The 19,344-nt window shown below is 44.5% G+C and overlaps 1 protein-coding gene across 1 annotated transcript in view; it reads right to left on the bottom strand.

The window, feature by feature from the left end:
* hapln4 (hyaluronan and proteoglycan link protein 4) overlaps nucleotides 1-19,344 on the bottom strand; it is a 37,269-nt gene that overhangs the window by 15,866 nt on the left and 2,059 nt on the right. Inside the window, exon 2 of the mRNA XM_073068068.1 lies at nucleotides 9,014-9,125. Coding sequence (XP_072924169.1) covers nucleotides 9,014-9,125 — 112 coding nt within the window. The remainder of the gene's footprint in view (nucleotides 1-9,013; nucleotides 9,126-19,344) is intronic.

The following is a 19,344-nucleotide window of genomic DNA, read 5'->3' as shown; positions in this document are numbered from 1 at the left end:
AAAGGAGGAATGACCCAGCTATGGCTCACTGAAGAGTTAAACTGAAAACTTTGAGAAGATGCAAAAGGATTTAGGAGTGGATTGGGACAATTTGTTTTATGGGAAGGATGTAATAGAGAAATGGCGGTCATTTAAGGGTGAAATTTTGAGGGAACAGAATCTTTATGTTCCTGTTAGGTTGAAAGGAAAGGTTAAAAGTTTGAGAGAGCCATGGTTTTCAAGGGATACTGGAAACTTGGTTTGGAAAAAGAGGGAGATCTATAATAAATATAGGCAGCATGGAGTAAATGAGGTGCTCGAGGAATATAAAGAATGTAAAAAGAATCTTAAGAAAGAAATTAGAAAAGCTAAAAGAAGTTACGAGGTTGCTTTGGCAAGTAAGGTAAAAATAAATCCAAAGGGTTTGTACAGTTATATTAATAGCAAAAGGATAGTGAGGGATAAAATTGGTCCCTTAGAGAATCAGAGTGGATAGCTATGTGTGGAGCCGAAAGAGATGGGGGAGATTTTGAACAATTTCTTTTCTTCGGTATTCACTAAGGAGAAGGATATTGAATTGTGTAAGGTAAGGGAAACAAGTAGGGAAGTTATGGAAACTATGACAATTAAAGAGGAGGAAGTACTGGCGCTTTTAAGGAATATAAAAGTGGATAAATCTCCGGGTCCTGACAGGGTATTCCCTAGGACCTTGAGGGAGGTTAGTGTAGAAATAGCAGGGGCTTTGACAGAAATATTTCAAATGTCATTAGAAACGGGGATGGTGCCGGAGGACTGGTGTATTGCTCATGTGGTTCCATTGTTTAAAAAGGGTTCTAAGAGTAAACCTAGCAATTATCGGCCTGTCAGTTTGACGTCACTGGTGGGTAAATTAATGGAAAGTATTCTTAGAGATGGTATATATAATTATCTGGATAGACAGGGTCTGATTAGGAGCAGTCAACATGGATTTGTGCGTGGAAGGTCATGTTTGACAAATCTTATTGAATTTTGTGAAGAGGTTACGAGGAAAGTTGACGAGGATAAAGCAGTGGATGTTGTCTATATGGACTTCAGTAAGGCCTTTGACAAGGTTCTGCATGGAAGGTTAGTTAGGAAGGTTCAATCGTTAGGTATTAATATTGAAGTAGTAAAATGGATTTGACAGTGGCTGGATGGGAGATGCCAGAGAGTAGTGGTGGATAACTGTTTGTCAGGTTGGAGGCTGGTGACTAGTGGTGTGCCTCAGGGAACTGTACTGGGTCCAATGTTGTTTGTCATATGCATTAATGATCTGGATGATGGGGTGGTAAATTGGATTAGTAAGTATGCAGATGATACTAAGGTAAGTGGCGTTGTGGATAATGAAGTAGGTTTTCAGAGTTTGCAGAGAGATTTAGGCCAGTTAGAAGAGTGGGCTGAGTGATGGCAGATGGAGTTTAATGCTGATAAGTGTGAGGTGCTACATTTTGGTAGGAATGATCCAAATAGGACATACATGGTAAATGGTAGGGCATTGAAGAATGCAGTAGAACAGAGTGATCTAGGAATAATGGTGCATAGTTCCCTGAAGGTGGAATCTCATGTGGATAGGGTGGTGAAGAAAGCTTTTTGTATGTTGGCCTTTATAAATCAGAGCATTGAGTATAGGAGTTGGGATGTAATGTTAAAATTGTACAAGGCATTGGTAAGGCCGAATTTGGAGTATTGTGTACAGTTCTGGCCACCGAATTATAGGAAAGATGTCAACAAAATAGAGAGAGTACAGAAAAGGTTTACTAGAATGTTACCTGGGTTTCAGCACCTAAGTTACAGGGAAAGATTGAACAAGTTAGGTCTTTATTCTTTGGAGTGTAGAAGGTTGAAGGGGGGAACTTGATAGAGGTACTTAAAATTATGAGGGGGATAGATAGAGTTGACGTGGATAGGCTTTTTCCATTGAGAGTAGGGGAGATTCAAACAAGAGGACATGGGTTGAAACTTAGGGGGCAAAAGTTTAAGGGTAACATGAGGGGGAATTTCTTTACTCAGAGAGTGGTAACGGTGTGGAATGAGCTTCCAGTAGAAGTGGTAGAGGCAGGTTCGGTATTGTCATTTAAAGCAAAATTGGATAGGTATATAGACAGGAAAGGAATGGAGGGTTATGGGCTGAGTGCAGGTCAGTGGGACTAGGTGAGAGTAAGTGTTCAGCATGGACTAGAAGGGCCGAGATGGCCTGTTTCTGTGCTGTAATTGTTATATCGTTATATGGTTATGTAAACCATCTGTATTAAAGTTTACAACATCATCATTGACAGTGTGACAGAGGATAGGCAGCAGGAATAATGCAATCCTCAGAGACAATAAACTGGAATGGAGGTGATAGTGTTAAAGAAATTGATGCAATGCAGTACATGATAAATATGGCCTGAAATATAAACTCAGAATGTCAGACTCTCTGCAGGCAACCAACGTGAATTCTGGCACTGCATAAGGAAGTTGAGGGAACTCATATTGGCGAGTAAGGAGGTGAATTAAACTGCTACTTTGCAGAATTTTTCACTACAGAGGATAGACAACCATTCCAGAAACAGCTGTACATTAGGGATTGGAAGGGAGAGAAGAACTTGTGAACATTACAGTCACCAGTGCAATGGGATGGGACTGTGGGCTGACAAGCTTCCCAGGCTCTGAAAAGATGAAAAGATAGTTGATGCATTGCTGTTAATTTTTCCAAAACTTCCCAGATTTGAAGAGGATCCAATTAGATTTGCAAAGAGCAAACAAAGCATCCTTTGCTCTACAGAGAAGGAAGACAGAAGGCAGGAAACGATTTGCCATGTAGCTTGATGTCTGTCACAGTGGAGATGATAGGAAGTGTAATTGACGATGATATTACAGAGTACTAAGGAAAATTCAAGGTAGTCAGTGCTTTCATGAATGGGGAGTTCATTGGAGAATTAACACGTGCTGTAGATAAATGGGAACCAGTGCGTGCATTGTCCAGAAGGTATTTTATAAGGTGCCTCATTACAGGTTATTATGGAAAGTGAGAGATTGTGGCAATTGGGATGAAGATGCACAGAAGATCAACTGGATGACAGGAAACTTCCTTCTAGGAAAGATGTCACTCTTGAATATCCTGCTGAATAGTTTGTGACCTTCTTGAGGGACAGAATAATGAGGACGTGGAGATGAGAGATCCTATCCATAAGAAATAAAGAAAGGGCCTAATCTCATTGGGCAGATATTCAGAGAGATGTCCCACTGGGATTGGTGCTAGGCCTCACCACTTTTACCATTTTACAGAAATGACCAGGTGTAGGCACCAATGGGGTTGTTGCTATTATGGATAGGAAACTGAAGAGAATGTAAGGTGGCTATAAAGGTTGAACAATTGGGATGGTATATCCCCTGGGTGGGGTGTCAAAACCTGGGCATCCTGACACTCATGGATAAGGTCTCTCATCTTCATGATCTCATTATTCACACAGGTCACAAATAAATGCGGCGGGATATTCAGGAGTAAAGTATTTCCCGGAAGGGATGATTCGAAGCAAGAAGGCTGCAAGAGGAATGGATAAGGATTTTCAGAGAGAAGGCATTTTACTACTTGGGGTAAAGAGAGGCAAGACTATGCAGGCACGTGACATCAGCCAGTAGAGCAGGAAAAGTTTAAAAAGAAGACCGCCATATCCAGCGGGCAGCGTTTGGTGTGGAGTAAGAGGTAGCAGAGTGATAGGGCTTTGGCTCAACAGGCTTAGGTGGTAATGAGACGAGGTAGGTTTACCTGTGTTAATTGCGGAAAGGAAGTATGTGTGTGAGGCCGGTGTTCTGTGCTCGGTGGCAGATGTGGGAAATCCTGGAGTCTCCCAGTCTTCCAGATGACCATATCTGCATTCGGTGTGTCGAGATGCAGCTCCTAAGGGACCGTGTCAGGGAACTGGAGTTGGAGCTCGATGACCTTTGTCTGGTCAGGGAGAGCAAGGAGGTGATAGAGAGGAGTTATAGGCAGGTGGTCACACCGGGGCCACGGGAGACAGACAAGTGGGTAACAGTCAGGAGAGGAAGGGGAAGAGTCAGGTACTAGAGAGTACCCCTGTGGCTGTCCTCCTGAACAATAAGTACTCCTGTTTGAGTACTTTTGGGAGAGACAGCATACCTGGGGGAAGGAACAGTGGCCATGCCTCTGGCACAAAGTCTGGCCTGTGGCTCAGAAGGGTAGGGACGGGAAGAGGAAGGCAGTAGTGAGAGGGGACTCTATAGTTAGAGGGTCAGACAGGCGATTCTAGGGACGCAGGAAAGAAACTCGGATGGTAGTTTGCCTCCCAGGTGCCAGGGTCCGGGATATCTCAGATCACGTCCAAAATATCCTGCAGTGGAAGGGAGAACAGCCAGAGGTCATGGTACATATTGGTACCAATGACATAGGTAGGAAAAGGGAAGAGGTCCTGAAAACTGACTACAAGGAGTTAGGAAGCGAGTTGAGAAGAAGGACTGCAAAGGTAGTAATCTCGGGATTACTGCCTGTGCCACGCGACAGTGAGAATAGGAATAGAATGAGGTGGAGGATAAATGCGTGGCTGAGGGATTGGAGCAGGGGGCAGGAATTCAGATTTGTGGATCATTGGGACCTCTGTAGTGAGATGCTGAAGATGTTCTATAGGTCAGTTGTGGAGAGCGCCCTCTTCTTTGTGGTGGCGTGTTGGGGAGGAAGCATTAAGAAGAGGGACGCCTCACGTCTTAATAAGCTGGTAAGGAAGGCGGGCTCTGTCGTGGGCAAAGTACTGGAGAGTTTAACATCGGTAGCTGAGCGAAGGGCGCTGAGTAGGCTACGGTCAATTATGGATAACTCTGAACATCCTCTACATAGCACCATCCAGAGACAGAGAAGCAGTTTCAGCGACAGGTTACTATCGATGCAATGCTCCTCAGACAGGATGAAGAGGTCAATACTCCCCAATGCCATTAGGCTTTACAATTCTACCGCCAGGACTTAAGAACTTTTTAAAAGCTATTATTAATGCTTTTTGAGATAGTGATTTAGATGCATATCATATTTTTTACTGAGTTAAGTATTGTATGTAATTAGTTTTGCTACAACAAGTGTATGGGACATTGGAAAAAAAGTTGAATTTCCCCATGGGGATGAATAAAGTATCTATCTATCTATCTATCTATCTATCTATCTATCTATCTTTTGGGGCAGGTGTGACCTGTACAAAAAGGACCAGTTGCACTTGAATCCCAGGGGGACCAATATCCTGGCGGGCAGGTTTGCTAAGGCTACTGGGGAAAGTTTAAACTAGAACTGTTGGGGGTGGGAACTGAACTGAAGAGACTGGGGAAGAGGCGTTTGGCTCACAAACAGAGAAAGCTTGGAGACGGTGTGTGAGGGAGGATAGGCAGGTGATAGAGAAGGGACGTGCTTAGACCGATGGTTTGAGATGTGTCTATTTTAATGAAAGGAGTATTGTGAACAAAGCGGATGAGCTTAGAGCATAGATTAGTACTTGGAGCTATGACGTGGTGGCCATTACAGAGACTTGGATGGCTCAGGGACAAGAATGGGTTTTAAGTGCTGGGTTTTAGATGTTTCAGAAAGGACAGGGAGGCAGGCAAAAGAGGTGGGGGCGTGCAACTGTTGATCAGAGATACTGTCATGGCTGCAGAAAAGGTGGATGTCATGGAGGGATTGTCTATGGAGCCTCTGTGGGTGGAGGTTAGGAACAGGAAGGGGTCAATAACTCTACTGGGTGCTTTTTTTATAGGCTGCCCAATAGTAACAGAGATATCAAGGAGTAGATAGGGAAACAGATCCTGGAAAGGTGTAATAATAACAGAGTTGTCATGGTGGGAGATTTTATTTTCCCAAATATCGATTGGCATCTCCCTAGAACAAGGGGTTTAGATGGGGTAGAGTTTGTTAGGTGTGTTCAGGAAGGTTTCTTGACATAATATGTAGATAAGCCTACAAGAGGAGAGAATGTACTTGATTTGGTATTGGTAAATGAACCTGGTCAGGTGTCAGATCTCTCAGTGGGAGAGCATTTTGAGGATAGTGATCATGATTCTATCTCCTTTACAATAGCATTGGAGAGAGATAAGAACAGATAAGTTAGAAAAGTGTTTAATTGGAGTAAGGGGAATTATGAGGCTATCAGGCAGGAACTTGGAAACATAAATTGGGAACAGATGTTCTCAGGGAAAGGTACGGAAGAAATGTGGCAATGTTCAAGGGATATTTGTGTGGAGTTCTGCATAGGTACATTCCAATGAGACAGGGAAATTATGGTAGAGTACTGGAATCATGGAGTACAAAGGCTGTAGTAAATCTAGTCAAGAAGAACAGAAAAGCTTACAAAAGGTTCAGAGAGCTAGGTAATGTTAGAGATCTAGAAGATTATAAGGCTAACAGGAAGGAGCTTAAGAAGGAAATTAGGAGAGCCAGAAGGGGCCATGAGAAGGCCTTGGTGGGCAAGATTAAGGAAAACCCCAAGGTATTCTACAAGTATGTGAAGGAGAAGAGGATAAGATGTGAAAGAATAGGACCTATCAAGTGTGACAGTGGGAAAGTGTGTATGGAACTGGAGGAAATAGCAGAGGTACTTAATGAATACTTTACTTCAGTATTCACTATGGAAAAGGATCTTGATGATTGTAGTGATGACTTGCATCAGACTGAAAAGCTTGAGAATGTAGATATTAAGAAAAAGGATGTGCTGGACCTTTTGCAAAGCATCAGGTTGGAAAAGTCACCGGGACTAGATGAGATGTACCCCAGGCTACTGTGGGAGGTGAGGGAGGAGATTGCTGAGCCTCTGGTGATAAAATTTGCATCATCAATGGGGATGGGAGAGGTACCGAAGGATTGGAGGGTTGTGGTTGTTCTTCCTTTGTTCAAGATAGGGAGTAGAGATAGCCCAGGAAATAATAGACCAGTGAGTCAATAGACAATAGACAATAGGTGCAGAAGTAGACCATTCGGCCCTTCAAGCCTGCACTGCCATTCTGAGATCATGGCTGATCATCTACTATCAATACCCGGTTCCTGCCTTGTCCCCACATCCCTTGATTCCCCTATCCATAAGATACCTATCTAGCTCCTTCTTGAAGGCATCCAGAGAATTGGCCTCCACTGCCTTCCGAGGCAGTGCATTCCAGACCCCCACAACTCTCTGGGAGAAGTTTTTCCTTAACTCTGTCCTAAATGACCTACCCCTTATTCTCAAACCATGCCCTCTGGTACTGGACTCTCCCAGCATCTGGAACATATTTCCTGCCTCTATCTTGTCCAATCCCTTAATAATCTTATATGTTGCAATCAGATCCCCTCTCAATCTCCTTAATTCCAGCATGTACAAGCCCAGTCTCTCCAACCTTTCTGCGTAAGACAGTCTGGACATCCCAGGAATTAACCTCGTGAATCTACGCTGCACTTCCTCTATAGCCACTGAGTCTTACTTCAGTGGTTGGTAAATTGATGGAGAAGATCCTGAGAGGCAGGATTTATGAACATTTGGAGAGGTATAATATGATTAGGAATAGTCAGCATGGCTTTGTCAAGGGTAGGTCGTGCCTTATAAGCCTGATTGAATTTTTTGAGGATGTGACTAAACACATTGATGAAGGAAGAGCAGTAGATGTAGTATATATAGATTTTAGCAAGGCATTTGATAAGGTACCCCATGCTAGGCTTATTGAGAAAGTAAGGAGGCATGGGATCCAAGGAGACATTGCTTTGTGGATCCAGAACTGGCTTGCCCACAGAAGGCAAAGAGTGGTTGTAGACGGGTCATATTCTGCATGGAGGTCGGTGACCAGTGGTGTGCCTCAGGGATATCTTCTGAGACCCTTACTCTTCGTGATTTTTATAAATGACCTGGATGAGGAAGTGGAGGGATGGGTTCATATGTTTGCTGATGAAATAAAGGTTGTCGGTGTAGTGGATAGTGTGGAGGACTGTCAGAGGTTACAGTTGGACATTGATAGGTTGCAAAATGGGGCTGAGAAGAGGCAGATGGAGTTCTACCCAGGTAAGTGTGAAGTAGTTCATTTTGGTAGGTCAAATATGATGGCAGAATATAGTATTAATCGTAAGGCTCTTGGCAGTGTGAGGGATCTTAGGGTCCGAGTCCATAGGACGCTCAAAGCAGCTGCGCAGGTTGACTCTGTGGTTAAGAAGGGATACGGTGTATTTATCTTCATCAATTGTGGGATTGAATTTAGGAGCCAAAAGATAATGTTGCAGCTATATAGGACCCTGGTCAGACCCCACTTGGAGTACCGTGCTCAGTTCTGGTTGCTTTACTACAGGAAAGATGTGGAAGCCATAGAAAGGGTGCAGAGGAGATTTACAAGGATGTTGCCTGGATTGGGGAGCATGCCTTATGAAAACAGGTTGAGTGAACTTGGCCTTTTCTCTTTGGAGTGACAGAGGATGAGAGGTGACCTGATAGAGGTGTATAAGATGATGAAAAGCATTGATCATGTGGATAGTAAGAGGCTTTTTTCCAGGGCTGAAATGGCAGGGGTAAGTTTTTTATGCAGACAGTGGTGAGTGAGTGGAATGGGCTGCTGGCAGCGGTGGTAGAGGTGGATACGATAGGGTCTTTTTAGAGACTTTTGGATGGGTACATGGAGCTTAGAAAAATAGAGGGCTATGGGTAACCCTAGTAATTTCTAAGGTGGGGACATGTTCGGCACAACTTTGTGGGCTGAAGGGCTTGTATTGTGCTGTAGGTTTTTCTATGTTTCTATGTCTGAATATTTTTAGAAGATGGAACTGCTCCCAGAGGACACAGCTGAGAAGGGAAGAGGTATTTTTCATTCAGATAAGGGCGAAGGAAGGAAGGAGGTGGACAGGAAGCAAACTGCTCAGGTGGCCTGATCCTGTTGTCTACACATTATATAACAGCATAAAACCATCCAGACCTGAGACTAGGAGCCAATCATAAAGAGCAAGAGCAGATCAGAGTTCTTGCTATGGTCTCAGGCTCAGAGCTGGACATCCCCACTTCTTCACTGGGTGGTCACTCTGAGCAGTTCATTGTCTCACCTGACACATGCATGCTCTGCTTGGTTGCAACATGTTCGGCTGATAGCAGGGAGGTAGCAGTATGAATGACCAGGAAGAGGAAACCAGGGCAGGTGAGGCTTCTGCTGAAAACCTGGGGAGGCAACAAACATTTAGAGTTAACAAGAAGTGTGCTGCTGTAAGCAGGGACTCACCAGCCCTGCAGACGCAATGTCCATATCTACCCATTCCACACTAAACTCACCTTGTGGCCAGAGGAGGCTGCCCACTCTCTAAATAGTCATGTAGACCAAACACAATCAATAATTTTATAGAAACCTTCCCCTGACATCAGGGTAGATGAACGTTTCAGCCAATTCATGATGCAGCTCGATCATCATAAGGTGTACACTTTGTTAGTACTTGGGTGTTGGTTGGGGGTTGTGGAGGGGGAGTGCCATGTGTGTTTCTGATTGGCTGGATACCTTAAGATTCTGAATTAACCTGACCAATCAGTGTAAGTCGAGATTCTCCTGATTTGGGACTCATTTTGTTCAGCTTTCAGTGGCATCCCTCATTGATGAACGTAACACATTCCATGTCTTAGGAACATCAGGAGATGGTGCCTTCAGAACCATTGTTCACTCCTTCTCCGAAAACTCCCCCCCCCACTCTCCTGCCCCCAGTTATCCTCTCTTCAACCCTTCTCCAATCTCCCACTGACTCTGCTGCCACTCATACGGACAGTGTGCCAGCACTGGTGTCTCACAACTCTCTCACAGCTCCTCACAGACCCTTTTAACAATTTTCCCCAACTTAAATTTAAATCTGTATGCCTGGTCCTTGAATCACCCATCACTGGAAGCAGTATCCCTCTCCCTCAGACACACTGTGATCTTATCCAAGTCTATCACACCTTCTTCCCATCTTCTCTGCTCCCTTGGATTCTCCCTGATCCTGACTGACCCCTCCTCTGGGACACCCTTTCTGGGGCTTTCTCATTTCTCCCAAAGAGCAGTGCACAGTGCCAGAGCGATTCCTGCAGATGTGGCCCAGTGACAGCATGTACCTGTACACCTTTAACTCCCTTTCTTACTGTTTATGAAAGACTTTATTAACCCTTCTCCCATCTTCACCACTCTTTTCTTCAACCCTTTCTCATTTTCACTCCCTCTAATGTTCACCCCTCACCATCTTCACAGAGCCTCTCTCATCTTCATCCCTCCCATATTTACAGAGCCTCTCACATCTTCATCCTTCTCCCATCTTCACTGAGCTGGGAAATTATCCCCTGTAACCTGAAACAACTCCATTGAACATCAGAGAGACAGAAACTGCACATGCTGGAATCTAGAGCAAAACAAACACACACACATCCTTGTAAAGACCTTGTGTTTGACTGTCCATCGCCTTCCATCTAATTGGATAGACATGGACTGATAAAGGATTGTCAGCATGGCTTCATGTGTAGTAGGTCATGTCTAACCAATCTTACAGAGTTTTTCCAGGAAGTTCCAGGGAAGAAGATGAAGGCAAAGCAGTGGATGGTTGTCTACTTGGACTTTAGCAAGGCATTTGACAAGGTCCTACATGGGAGGCTGGTCAAGAAGGTTCAGTTGCACGGCATTCAGGATGAGGTAGTAAATTGGAGTAGACATTGGCTTTGACATCTGGCTGCTCACCCTCACCCTCATGAGAATACCATGGACCTAATCTGAGACATCCCTGACCCTGGCACCAGAGATGCAACATACCATGCAGGTGTCTCTATTGTTCCCACAGAATCTCATCTCTGTTCCTCTGACTATGGAATCTCTTAACAAAACTGCAGTCCTCTTCACCTCTCTACTCTTCTGAGCCACAGGACCAGAGTCAGTGCCAGAAACCCTGTCACTGTTGCTGCCCCTGGTGGGTTGTGCCCCTTTACAGTATCTAATGTTGTATATTATTATTGAGGGCAACAGCCACAAGTGTACTCTGCACTGGGTGTGCATTTCCCTTCCTTCTCCTGACAGTTATCCATCTCCTACAATCTCGGGGTGATCTCCTTTATACTCTAGTCCGCTCAAAATGAATGCAAACATAGTACTTGCCTTCCTTTCTAGCATCTCAACCTGCAAGTTAAACTTCAGGGAATCCTGCACAAGGATGTTCAAGTCACTTGGTACCTCTCATTTTTGAATTTCTCCCTGTTTAGAAAATAGTCTACGCCTTTATTCCTTCTACCAAAGTGCATGACTCCACTGTCTCCTAACTGCCACTTCTTGCCAATTTCTTCAACTCCTTCTTCAGACTCCCTGCTTCTGGAACACTACTTGCCTCTCCACCTATCTGCAAACTTGATCATAAAGCCATCAATTTCATCATCCAAATTGTTGGCATGTAATGTGAAAAGGAGTCCAATACCGACGCATTGCAGAACACCACTTGTCACTGGCAACCAACCAGAATAGGCTCCATTCATTCCCACTGTTTGCCTCCTGCCGATCAGCCAATCTTCTATTCATGCTTGTATCTTTCCTGTAATGCCATGGGTTCCTATCTTGTTAAGCAGCCTCATGTCAAAGGCCTTCTGAAAATCAAAAATAAACAACATCCACTGCCTCTCATTTGTCTATCCTGCTTGTTATCTCTTCAAAGATTTCCAACAAATTTGTCAGGCAAAATTTCCCCTTAAGGAAACCATGCTGACTTTGGCCTAGAATCATAGTCATAGAAAAATACAGCACAAAAACAGGCTATTTGGCCTGTCAACTCTGTACTGAACCAATTAAGCTGCCTACTCCCAACGACCTGCATAGGGACCATTTTCCTCCATACCCCTACCATCCATGTATCTATCCAAACTTCTCTTAAACAATGAAATTGAGCTTGCATGCACCACTTGTGCTGGCAGCTTACTCTGAGTGAAGGCATTTCCCCTCATGTTCCCCTTAAACTCTTCACCTTTCACCCTTAACCCATGACCTCTGGTTGTAGCCCCACCCAACCTCAGTGGAAAAAGTCTGCTTGCATTTACCCTATACCTCTCATAATTTTGTATACCTCTATCAAAACTCCTTTCAGTCTTTTACATTCCAAGGAATAAACTCCTAACCTATTCAATCTTTCCACATAACTCAGGTCTTTTAGATCCAGCAACATCCTTGTAAATGTTTTCTGTATGCTTTTAACCTTATTTACATCTTTCCTGCAGGTAGGTGACCAAAACCGCACATAATACTCCAAATTAAGCTTCACTAAAGTCTTATACAACTTCAGCATAACATCCCAATTCCTGTATTCAGTACTTTGACTCATGAAGGCCAATGTGCTAAAAACTTTCTTAATAACCCTTAACTACCTGTGACACCACTTTCAATGAATTATGTACCTGTATTCCCAGGGGTGTGTGCTTAGCCCACTGCTCTACTCTCTATATACATGACTGTGTGGCTAGACATAGCTCAAACATCACCTATATACTTGCTGATGATACAACCATTGTTGGTAGAATCTCAAGTGGTGACGAGAGGGCATACAGGAGTGAGATATGCTAACTAGTGGAGTGGTACCGCAGCAACAACCTGGCACTCAATGTCAGTAAGACTAAATAGCTGATTGTGGACTTCCAGAAGGGTAAGACGAAGGAACACATACCAATCCTCATAGAGGAATCAGAAGTGGAGAGAGTGAGCAGTTTCAAGTTCCTGGGTGTCAAGATCTCTGAGGATCTAACCTGGTCCCAACATATTGATGCAGTTATAAAGAAGGCAAGATAGTGGCTATACTACTATGTCCTATTACAAGTGGCTGGACACTTAGAGTCTAAGTTTCCTGGTGTTTAGAACAAGAGCAGTCTTACACAGACATACTGTATGTCCAAAAAGGCTGAATCAGAATCAGTTTTAATATCCATAAGACCATAAGGTACTGGAGGAGACTTAGGCCATTTGGCCCATCGAGTCTGCTCTGCCATTTCACTATGGCTGAACCATTTTCCCTCTCAGCCCCCATCTCTTGCCTTCTCTCAGTATTTCTTCATGCCTTGAGCGATAAAAAATCTAGCAACCTATCAAAGAATCTATCAAAGAGTGCAAATGTAACTCAACTCTTTGGGAATGGAGGAAGACAAATGAGAGGACATTATAGGCCAGTTAGCCACACCTCACTGGTTGGGAAAGTGTTGGAGTCCATTACTAAGAACAAGGTTTTGGACTACTTGGAGACTAATAATAAGTCAAAGTCAGCATGGTTTCTATGGAGGGAAATATCCCTGACAAATCTGTTAGAGTTCTTTGAGGAAGTAACAAGCAGGGTGGACCAAGGAAGGGTAGTGGATGTAATTTACTTAGATTTTCAGAAGGTATTTGACAAGGTGCCGCACATGAGGCTTCTTAACCAGATCAAATCCTATGGTGTTACCGGAAAGATACTGGCATGGATAGAGGAATGGCTGACATACAGGAGGCAGTGAGTGGGAATAAAAGGTGCCTTTTATCTGGTTGGCTGCCAGTGACTAGCGGTGTTCCTCAGAGGCCAGTGATGGGACCACTACTTTTCACATTGTTTGTCAATGATTTAGATAGTGAAATTGATGGCTTTGTGGCAAAGTTTGTGGATGATATGTAGGTAGGTGGAGGGGAAGCAATGGAATTGCAACTGGACTTAGACAAATTGGAAGGATGGGCAAAAAAAAGTGGCAGATGGAATACAGTGTTGGGAAATGTATGATAAAACATATTGGTAAAAGGAACAAGAATGCAGATTATTATTTAAATGGAGAGAAAGTTCAAACATCAGAGATACAGAAGTCTTTGTGCAAGACTCCCAAAAGGTTAATTCACAGGTCAAGTCTGTGGTAAAGAAGGCAAATACAATGTTGGCATTTATTTCAAAGGGAATATAATATAAAAACAAAGAGATAATGCTGGAGCTTTATAAGACACTAGTTAGGTTGCACTTGGAATATTGTCAACAATTTTGGGCCCCTTATCTTAGAAAGGGTGTATTGTCATTGAAGAGAGTCCAAAGGCGGTTCATGAGGATGATTCCAGGAATGAAGGGGTTAACATGAGTAGTGTTTGGCAGCTTTGGGCCTGTACTCACTGAGATTCAGAAGAATGTGTGGGGATCCCATTGAAACCTACTGAATGTTGAAAGGACTAGATAAGGTGGATGTAGAGAGGAAGTTTCCTCTGGTGGGGGTATCCAGAACTAGAGGCACAGCCTCAAAATCAAGGGGCAAGCTTTTTTAGAAAAGAAGTAAGAAGGAATTGTTTTAGCCAAAGAGCGGTGAATCTGTGGAATGCTCTGCCACAGACTGCAGTGAACAGCAAGTCTGTGGGTATATTCAAAGCAGAAGTTGATGGATTCCTAATTGGTCAGAGCATCAAGGGATATGGTGAGAGGGCAGGTGATTCGGAACAAGAAGGCAGCGGGAGAGCACCTAAGGATTTCCAGCGGGAAGACATTTTGAGTTCTCAGGTGAAGAGAGAGGCCAGACTGCGCAGGCACGTGATGTCAGCCAGTTGAGCGCGAACAGTTTAAAAAGAAGGCAGCTGTATCCAGTGGGCAGCGTTGGGTGCGGGCAGCGGAGTGAGAGGCAGCAGAGTGAAAGGGCTTTGGCTCCACAGGCTTCGGCGGTAACGGGACGAGGTGAGGCAGTTGTTGATTGCAAAAGGAGGTAGTATGTGTGTGAGGCCAGTTTTCTGTGGTCAGTGTCAGATGTGGGGAGGTCCTGGAGTCTCCCGGCATCCCGAACGGCCACATCTGCACCCGGTGCATTGAGATGCAACTCCTAAGGGACCGTGTTAGGGAACTGGAGCTGCAGCTTGATGACCTTCGTCTGGTCAGGGAGAGAGAGTGAGGAGGTGGTCACTCTGGGGTCACAGGGGACAGAGAAATGGGTCACAGTCAGGAGAGGGAAGGGGAAGAGTCAGGTACTAGAGAGTACCCCTGTGGCTGTACCCCTTGACAATAAGTACTCCTGTTTGAGTACTGTTGGGGGGACAGTCTACCTGGGGGAAGCGACAGTGGCCGTGCCTCTGGCACAGAGGCTGGCCCTGTGGCTCAGAAGAGTAGGGAAAGGAAGAGGAAGGCAGTAGTGATAGGGGACTCAGGTGATTCTGTGGACACAGGAAAGAAAGTCGGATGGTATTTTGCCTCCCAGGTGCCAGGGTCCGGGATGTATCTGATCGCGTCCAAGTTATCCTGCGGTGGGAGGGAGAACAGTTAGAGGTCGTGGTACATATTGGTACCAATGACACAGGTAGGAAAAGGGAAGAGGTCCTGAAAGAAAACTACAGGGAGTTAGGAAGGAATTTGAAAAGCAGGACCTCAAAGGTATTAATCTCGGGATTACTGCCTGTGCCACGCAACAGTGAGAATAGGAATAGAATGAGGTGGAGGATAAATGCGTGGCTGAGGGATTGGAGCAGGGGGCAGAGATTCAGATTTCTGGATCATTGGGACCTCTTTTGGGGCAGGTGTGACCTGTACAAAAAGGACAGGTTGCACTTGAATCCCAAGGGGACCAATATCCTGGTGGGCAGGTTTGATGGAGCTGTTGGGGAGGGTTTAAACTAGTTTGGCAGGGGGTAGGAATCAGAATGTGAGTGCAGGGATAAAGGTAGAAGGACAAGGGCATGATGCTAAGAGTTCTGAGTTGATGAGGAAGGATAGGCAGGGAACAGAACATAATTGTAGCCAGTTAAGTCAGTTGAAATGTGTCTGTTTCAATGCTAGGAGTATTAGGAACAAGGAGGATGAACTTAGAGCATGAATTAGTACGTAGAACTACGATATTGTGGCCGTTACTGAAACTTGGTTGGAGGAAGGGCAGCATTGGATGATGCAGGTCCTGGGGTTCAGGTGTTTTAAAAGGAATAGGATGGGAGGTAGAAAAGGGGGGGAGTGGCATTGCTGGCCAGTGATAGTATAACAGCTATAGAAAGGAAGGAAGCTGCAGAAGGAGTGTCCATGGAGTCAGGCTGGGTGGAAGTCAGAAATAGGAAGGGATCAATCACTGTGCTGGGAGTAGTCTATAGGCCCCCAAATAGCCCTCGGGACACCGAGGAGCAGATAAGCAGGCAGATTTTAGAATGGAGCAGGAAATACAGGGTAGTAGTTATGGGTGATTTCAACTTCCCTCATATTGACTGGCACCTCCTGAGTGCAAGGGGGATAGATGGGGCTGAATTTGTCTGGCGTGTTCAAGAAGGATTCCTGACACAGTATGTGGACCAGCCGACGAGAGGAGAGGCTATACTGGATCTAGTTCTGGGTAATGAACCTGGTCAGGTGACAAACCTCTTGGTGGGGGAGCATTTTGGTGAGAGTGACCACAACTCCTTTAGCTTCAGCATAGCTATGGAAAGGGATAAAATCAGACAAAATGGTAAAGTGCTTAACTGGGGAAGGGCTAACTTTGAAGGGATGAGGCAGGAACTAGCAAGAGTAAATTGGAAACAGATGTTCAAAGGGGAAAGCACAGAAGTAATGTGGGAGAAGTTTAGGGACCACTTGAGCTGGGTTCAGAATAGGTTTGTCCCACTGAGGCAAGGAAAAATTGGTAGGAAAAGGGAACCGTGGCTGACAAAACATGTGAGACAACTCGTCAAGAGGAAAAAGGAAGCATATGTAAGATATAAGAAGCAGGAAGTAGGAGGAGCTTATGAGAAATATAGGGTAGCCAGGAAGGACTTAGGAGAGCTTGAAGGGGGCATGAGAAAGCCTTGGCATGTAGGATTAAGGAGAATCCCAAGGCATTCTATGCGTATGTGAAGAATAGGAGGATGACGAGAACGAAGGTGGGACTGCTAAAAGATAAAGAGGGCAACATGTGCTTGGAAGCGGAGGAGGTTGGGGAGGTCCTAAATGAATACTTTGCTTCAGTATTCACAAGTGAAAAGGATCTAGATCAAGATGAGGTCGAATTAGAGCGGGCCTGTGTGCTGGACAATGTGGAGATTAAGGAAGAAGAAGCGTGCTGGATCTTCTTAAAAACATTAAGATTGATAAATCCCCAGGGCCGGTTATGATACACCCCAGGTTGTTGTGGGGATTGAGAGAAGAGATCGCAGGAGCATTAGCTATGATCTTTGAATCCTCTTTGGCTGCAGGGGAAGTGCCGGAGGACTGGAGAATGACAAATGTAGTTCCCTTGTTTAAAAAAAGTAATAGGGAGAAACCTGGTAACTATAGACCAGTGAGTCTTACGTCATTGGTATGCAAACTACTGGAAAGGATTCTTAAGGATAGGATCTACGAACATTTGGAGAAGTACAGTCTACTCATGGATAGTCAACATGGCTTTGTGAAGGGAAGATTGTGCCTCACGAGCCTGATTGAGTTTTTTGAAGAGGTAACAAAAGCAATTGATGAGGGTAGGGCAGTGGATGTGGTCTACATGGACTTTAGCAAAGCATTTGACAAGGTCCCTCACGAGAGACTCATCCAGAAAATCATGAGGCATGGGATAAGTGGAACCTTGGCTGTTTGGATAAAAAATTGGCTTAAAGGAAGAAAGCAGAGGGTAGTTGTGGAAGGAAAGTATTCTGCCTGGAGGTCAGTGACTAGTGGAGTGCCGCAGGGATCTGTCGTGGGACCACTGCTATTTGTGATTTTTATAAATGACCTGGATGTAGAGGCGGAAAGATGGGTGAGTAAGTTTGTGGATGATACGAAGATTGGAGGAGTTGTGGATGGAGCTGTAGGTTGTCGAAGGTTACAAGAGGATATAGACAGGCTGCAGAGTTGGGCAGAAAAATGGCAGATGGAGTTCAATCCGGACAAGTGTGAGGTGATGCATTTTGGAAGGACAAACCAGAAGACTGAGTACAGGATTAATGGTCAGTTACTTAAGAGTGTGGATGAACAAAGGGACCTTGGGATTCAAATCCATACATCCCTCAAGGTCGCTGCACAGGTTGATAGGGTAGTTAAGAAGGCCTATGGGATGCTAGGCTTCATTAACAGGGGGATTGAGTTCAAGAGTAGCGAGGTCATGTTGCAACTCTACAAATCTCTGGTGAGACCGCATTTAGAGTATTGTGTTCAATTCTGGTCACCTCATTATAGGAAGGATGTGGAAGCTATGGAGAGAGTGCTGAGGAGATTTACCAGGATGTTGCCTGGTTTGGAGAACAAGTCATATGAAGCAAGTTTAGCAGAGCTGGGACTTTTCTCTTTGGAGTGTAGAAGAATGAGAGGGGACTTGATAGAAGTCTACAAGATTGTGAGAAGCATAGATAGGGTGGATAGGCGGTACCTGTTTCCCAGGGCACCAATAGCAAACACCAGAGGGCATATGTACAAAATTAAGGGAGGGAAGTTTAGGGGAGACATCAAGGGTAAGTTTTTTTTACACAGAGGGTTGTGAGTGCCTGGAATGACTTGCCAGGGATGGTGGTGGAGGCTAAAGCATTAGGGGTATTTAAGAGCCTCTTGGACAGGCACATGGATGAAAGAAAAATGGAAGGTTATGGGGTAGTGTGGGTTTAGTACTTTTTTTTAAGGATTATATGGGTTGGCACAACATGGAGGGCTGAAGGGCCTGTACTGTACTGTAGTGTTCTATGGTTCTATGGGGTATAGGGTTGAAGGGAATCTGGAATCAACCATTATGAAATGACGGAGTGGACTCAATGGGCTGAATGGTGTATCCTGCTCCTAAGTCTTATGATCTAACCTCTGCTTAAATATACATAAAGACTTAACCTCCACAGCTGCTTGTGGCAACAATCTCCACAGATTCACCATTCCCTGGCTAAAGAAATTCGTCCTCATCTCTGTTCTAAAAGGACCCCCTCTATTCTGAGACTCTGATCTCTGGGTCTTAGATTCCCCCACCATAGGAAACATACTGTCCCCATCTACTCTATCAAGGCCTTTTACCATTCAATAGGTTTCAATTAGGTCACACCTCATTCTTCTGAATTGTAGTGAATACCGGCACAGAGCCATCAAATGCTGTTCATATGACAAGCCATTCGATCTAGTAATTGTTTTTGTGACCTCCTTTGAATCCTCTCCAGTTTCAGAATGTCCTTTCTGAGATAAGGGACCCAAAACTGCTCATAATACTCCATGAGGCCTCACCAGTGCTTTATAAATTCTCAACATTACTACCTTGCTTTTAAATTCAAGTCCTCTTGAAATGAATGCTAACATTGCATTTACCTTCCTCACCACAGACTCAACCTGCAAATTAACCTTCAGGAAATCCTTTTGTGCCACAGATTTTTGTATTTTTCTACATTTATAAAATTGTCTACCCTTTCATTTCTTCTATCAAAGTGCTGACCATACACTTCCTGACACTGTATTCCAGCTGGCTCTTCTTTGCCCATTCTCTTAATCTGCTTAAGTCCTCTGCAGCCTCTCTGCTTCCT

The sequence above is a fragment of the Hemitrygon akajei genome, chromosome 16 (genome assembly GCF_048418815.1).
Source record: "Hemitrygon akajei chromosome 16, sHemAka1.3, whole genome shotgun sequence".
Taxonomy (NCBI): domain Eukaryota; kingdom Metazoa; phylum Chordata; class Chondrichthyes; order Myliobatiformes; family Dasyatidae; genus Hemitrygon; species Hemitrygon akajei.
This window is presented reverse-complemented; position numbering and strand designations above follow the sequence as displayed.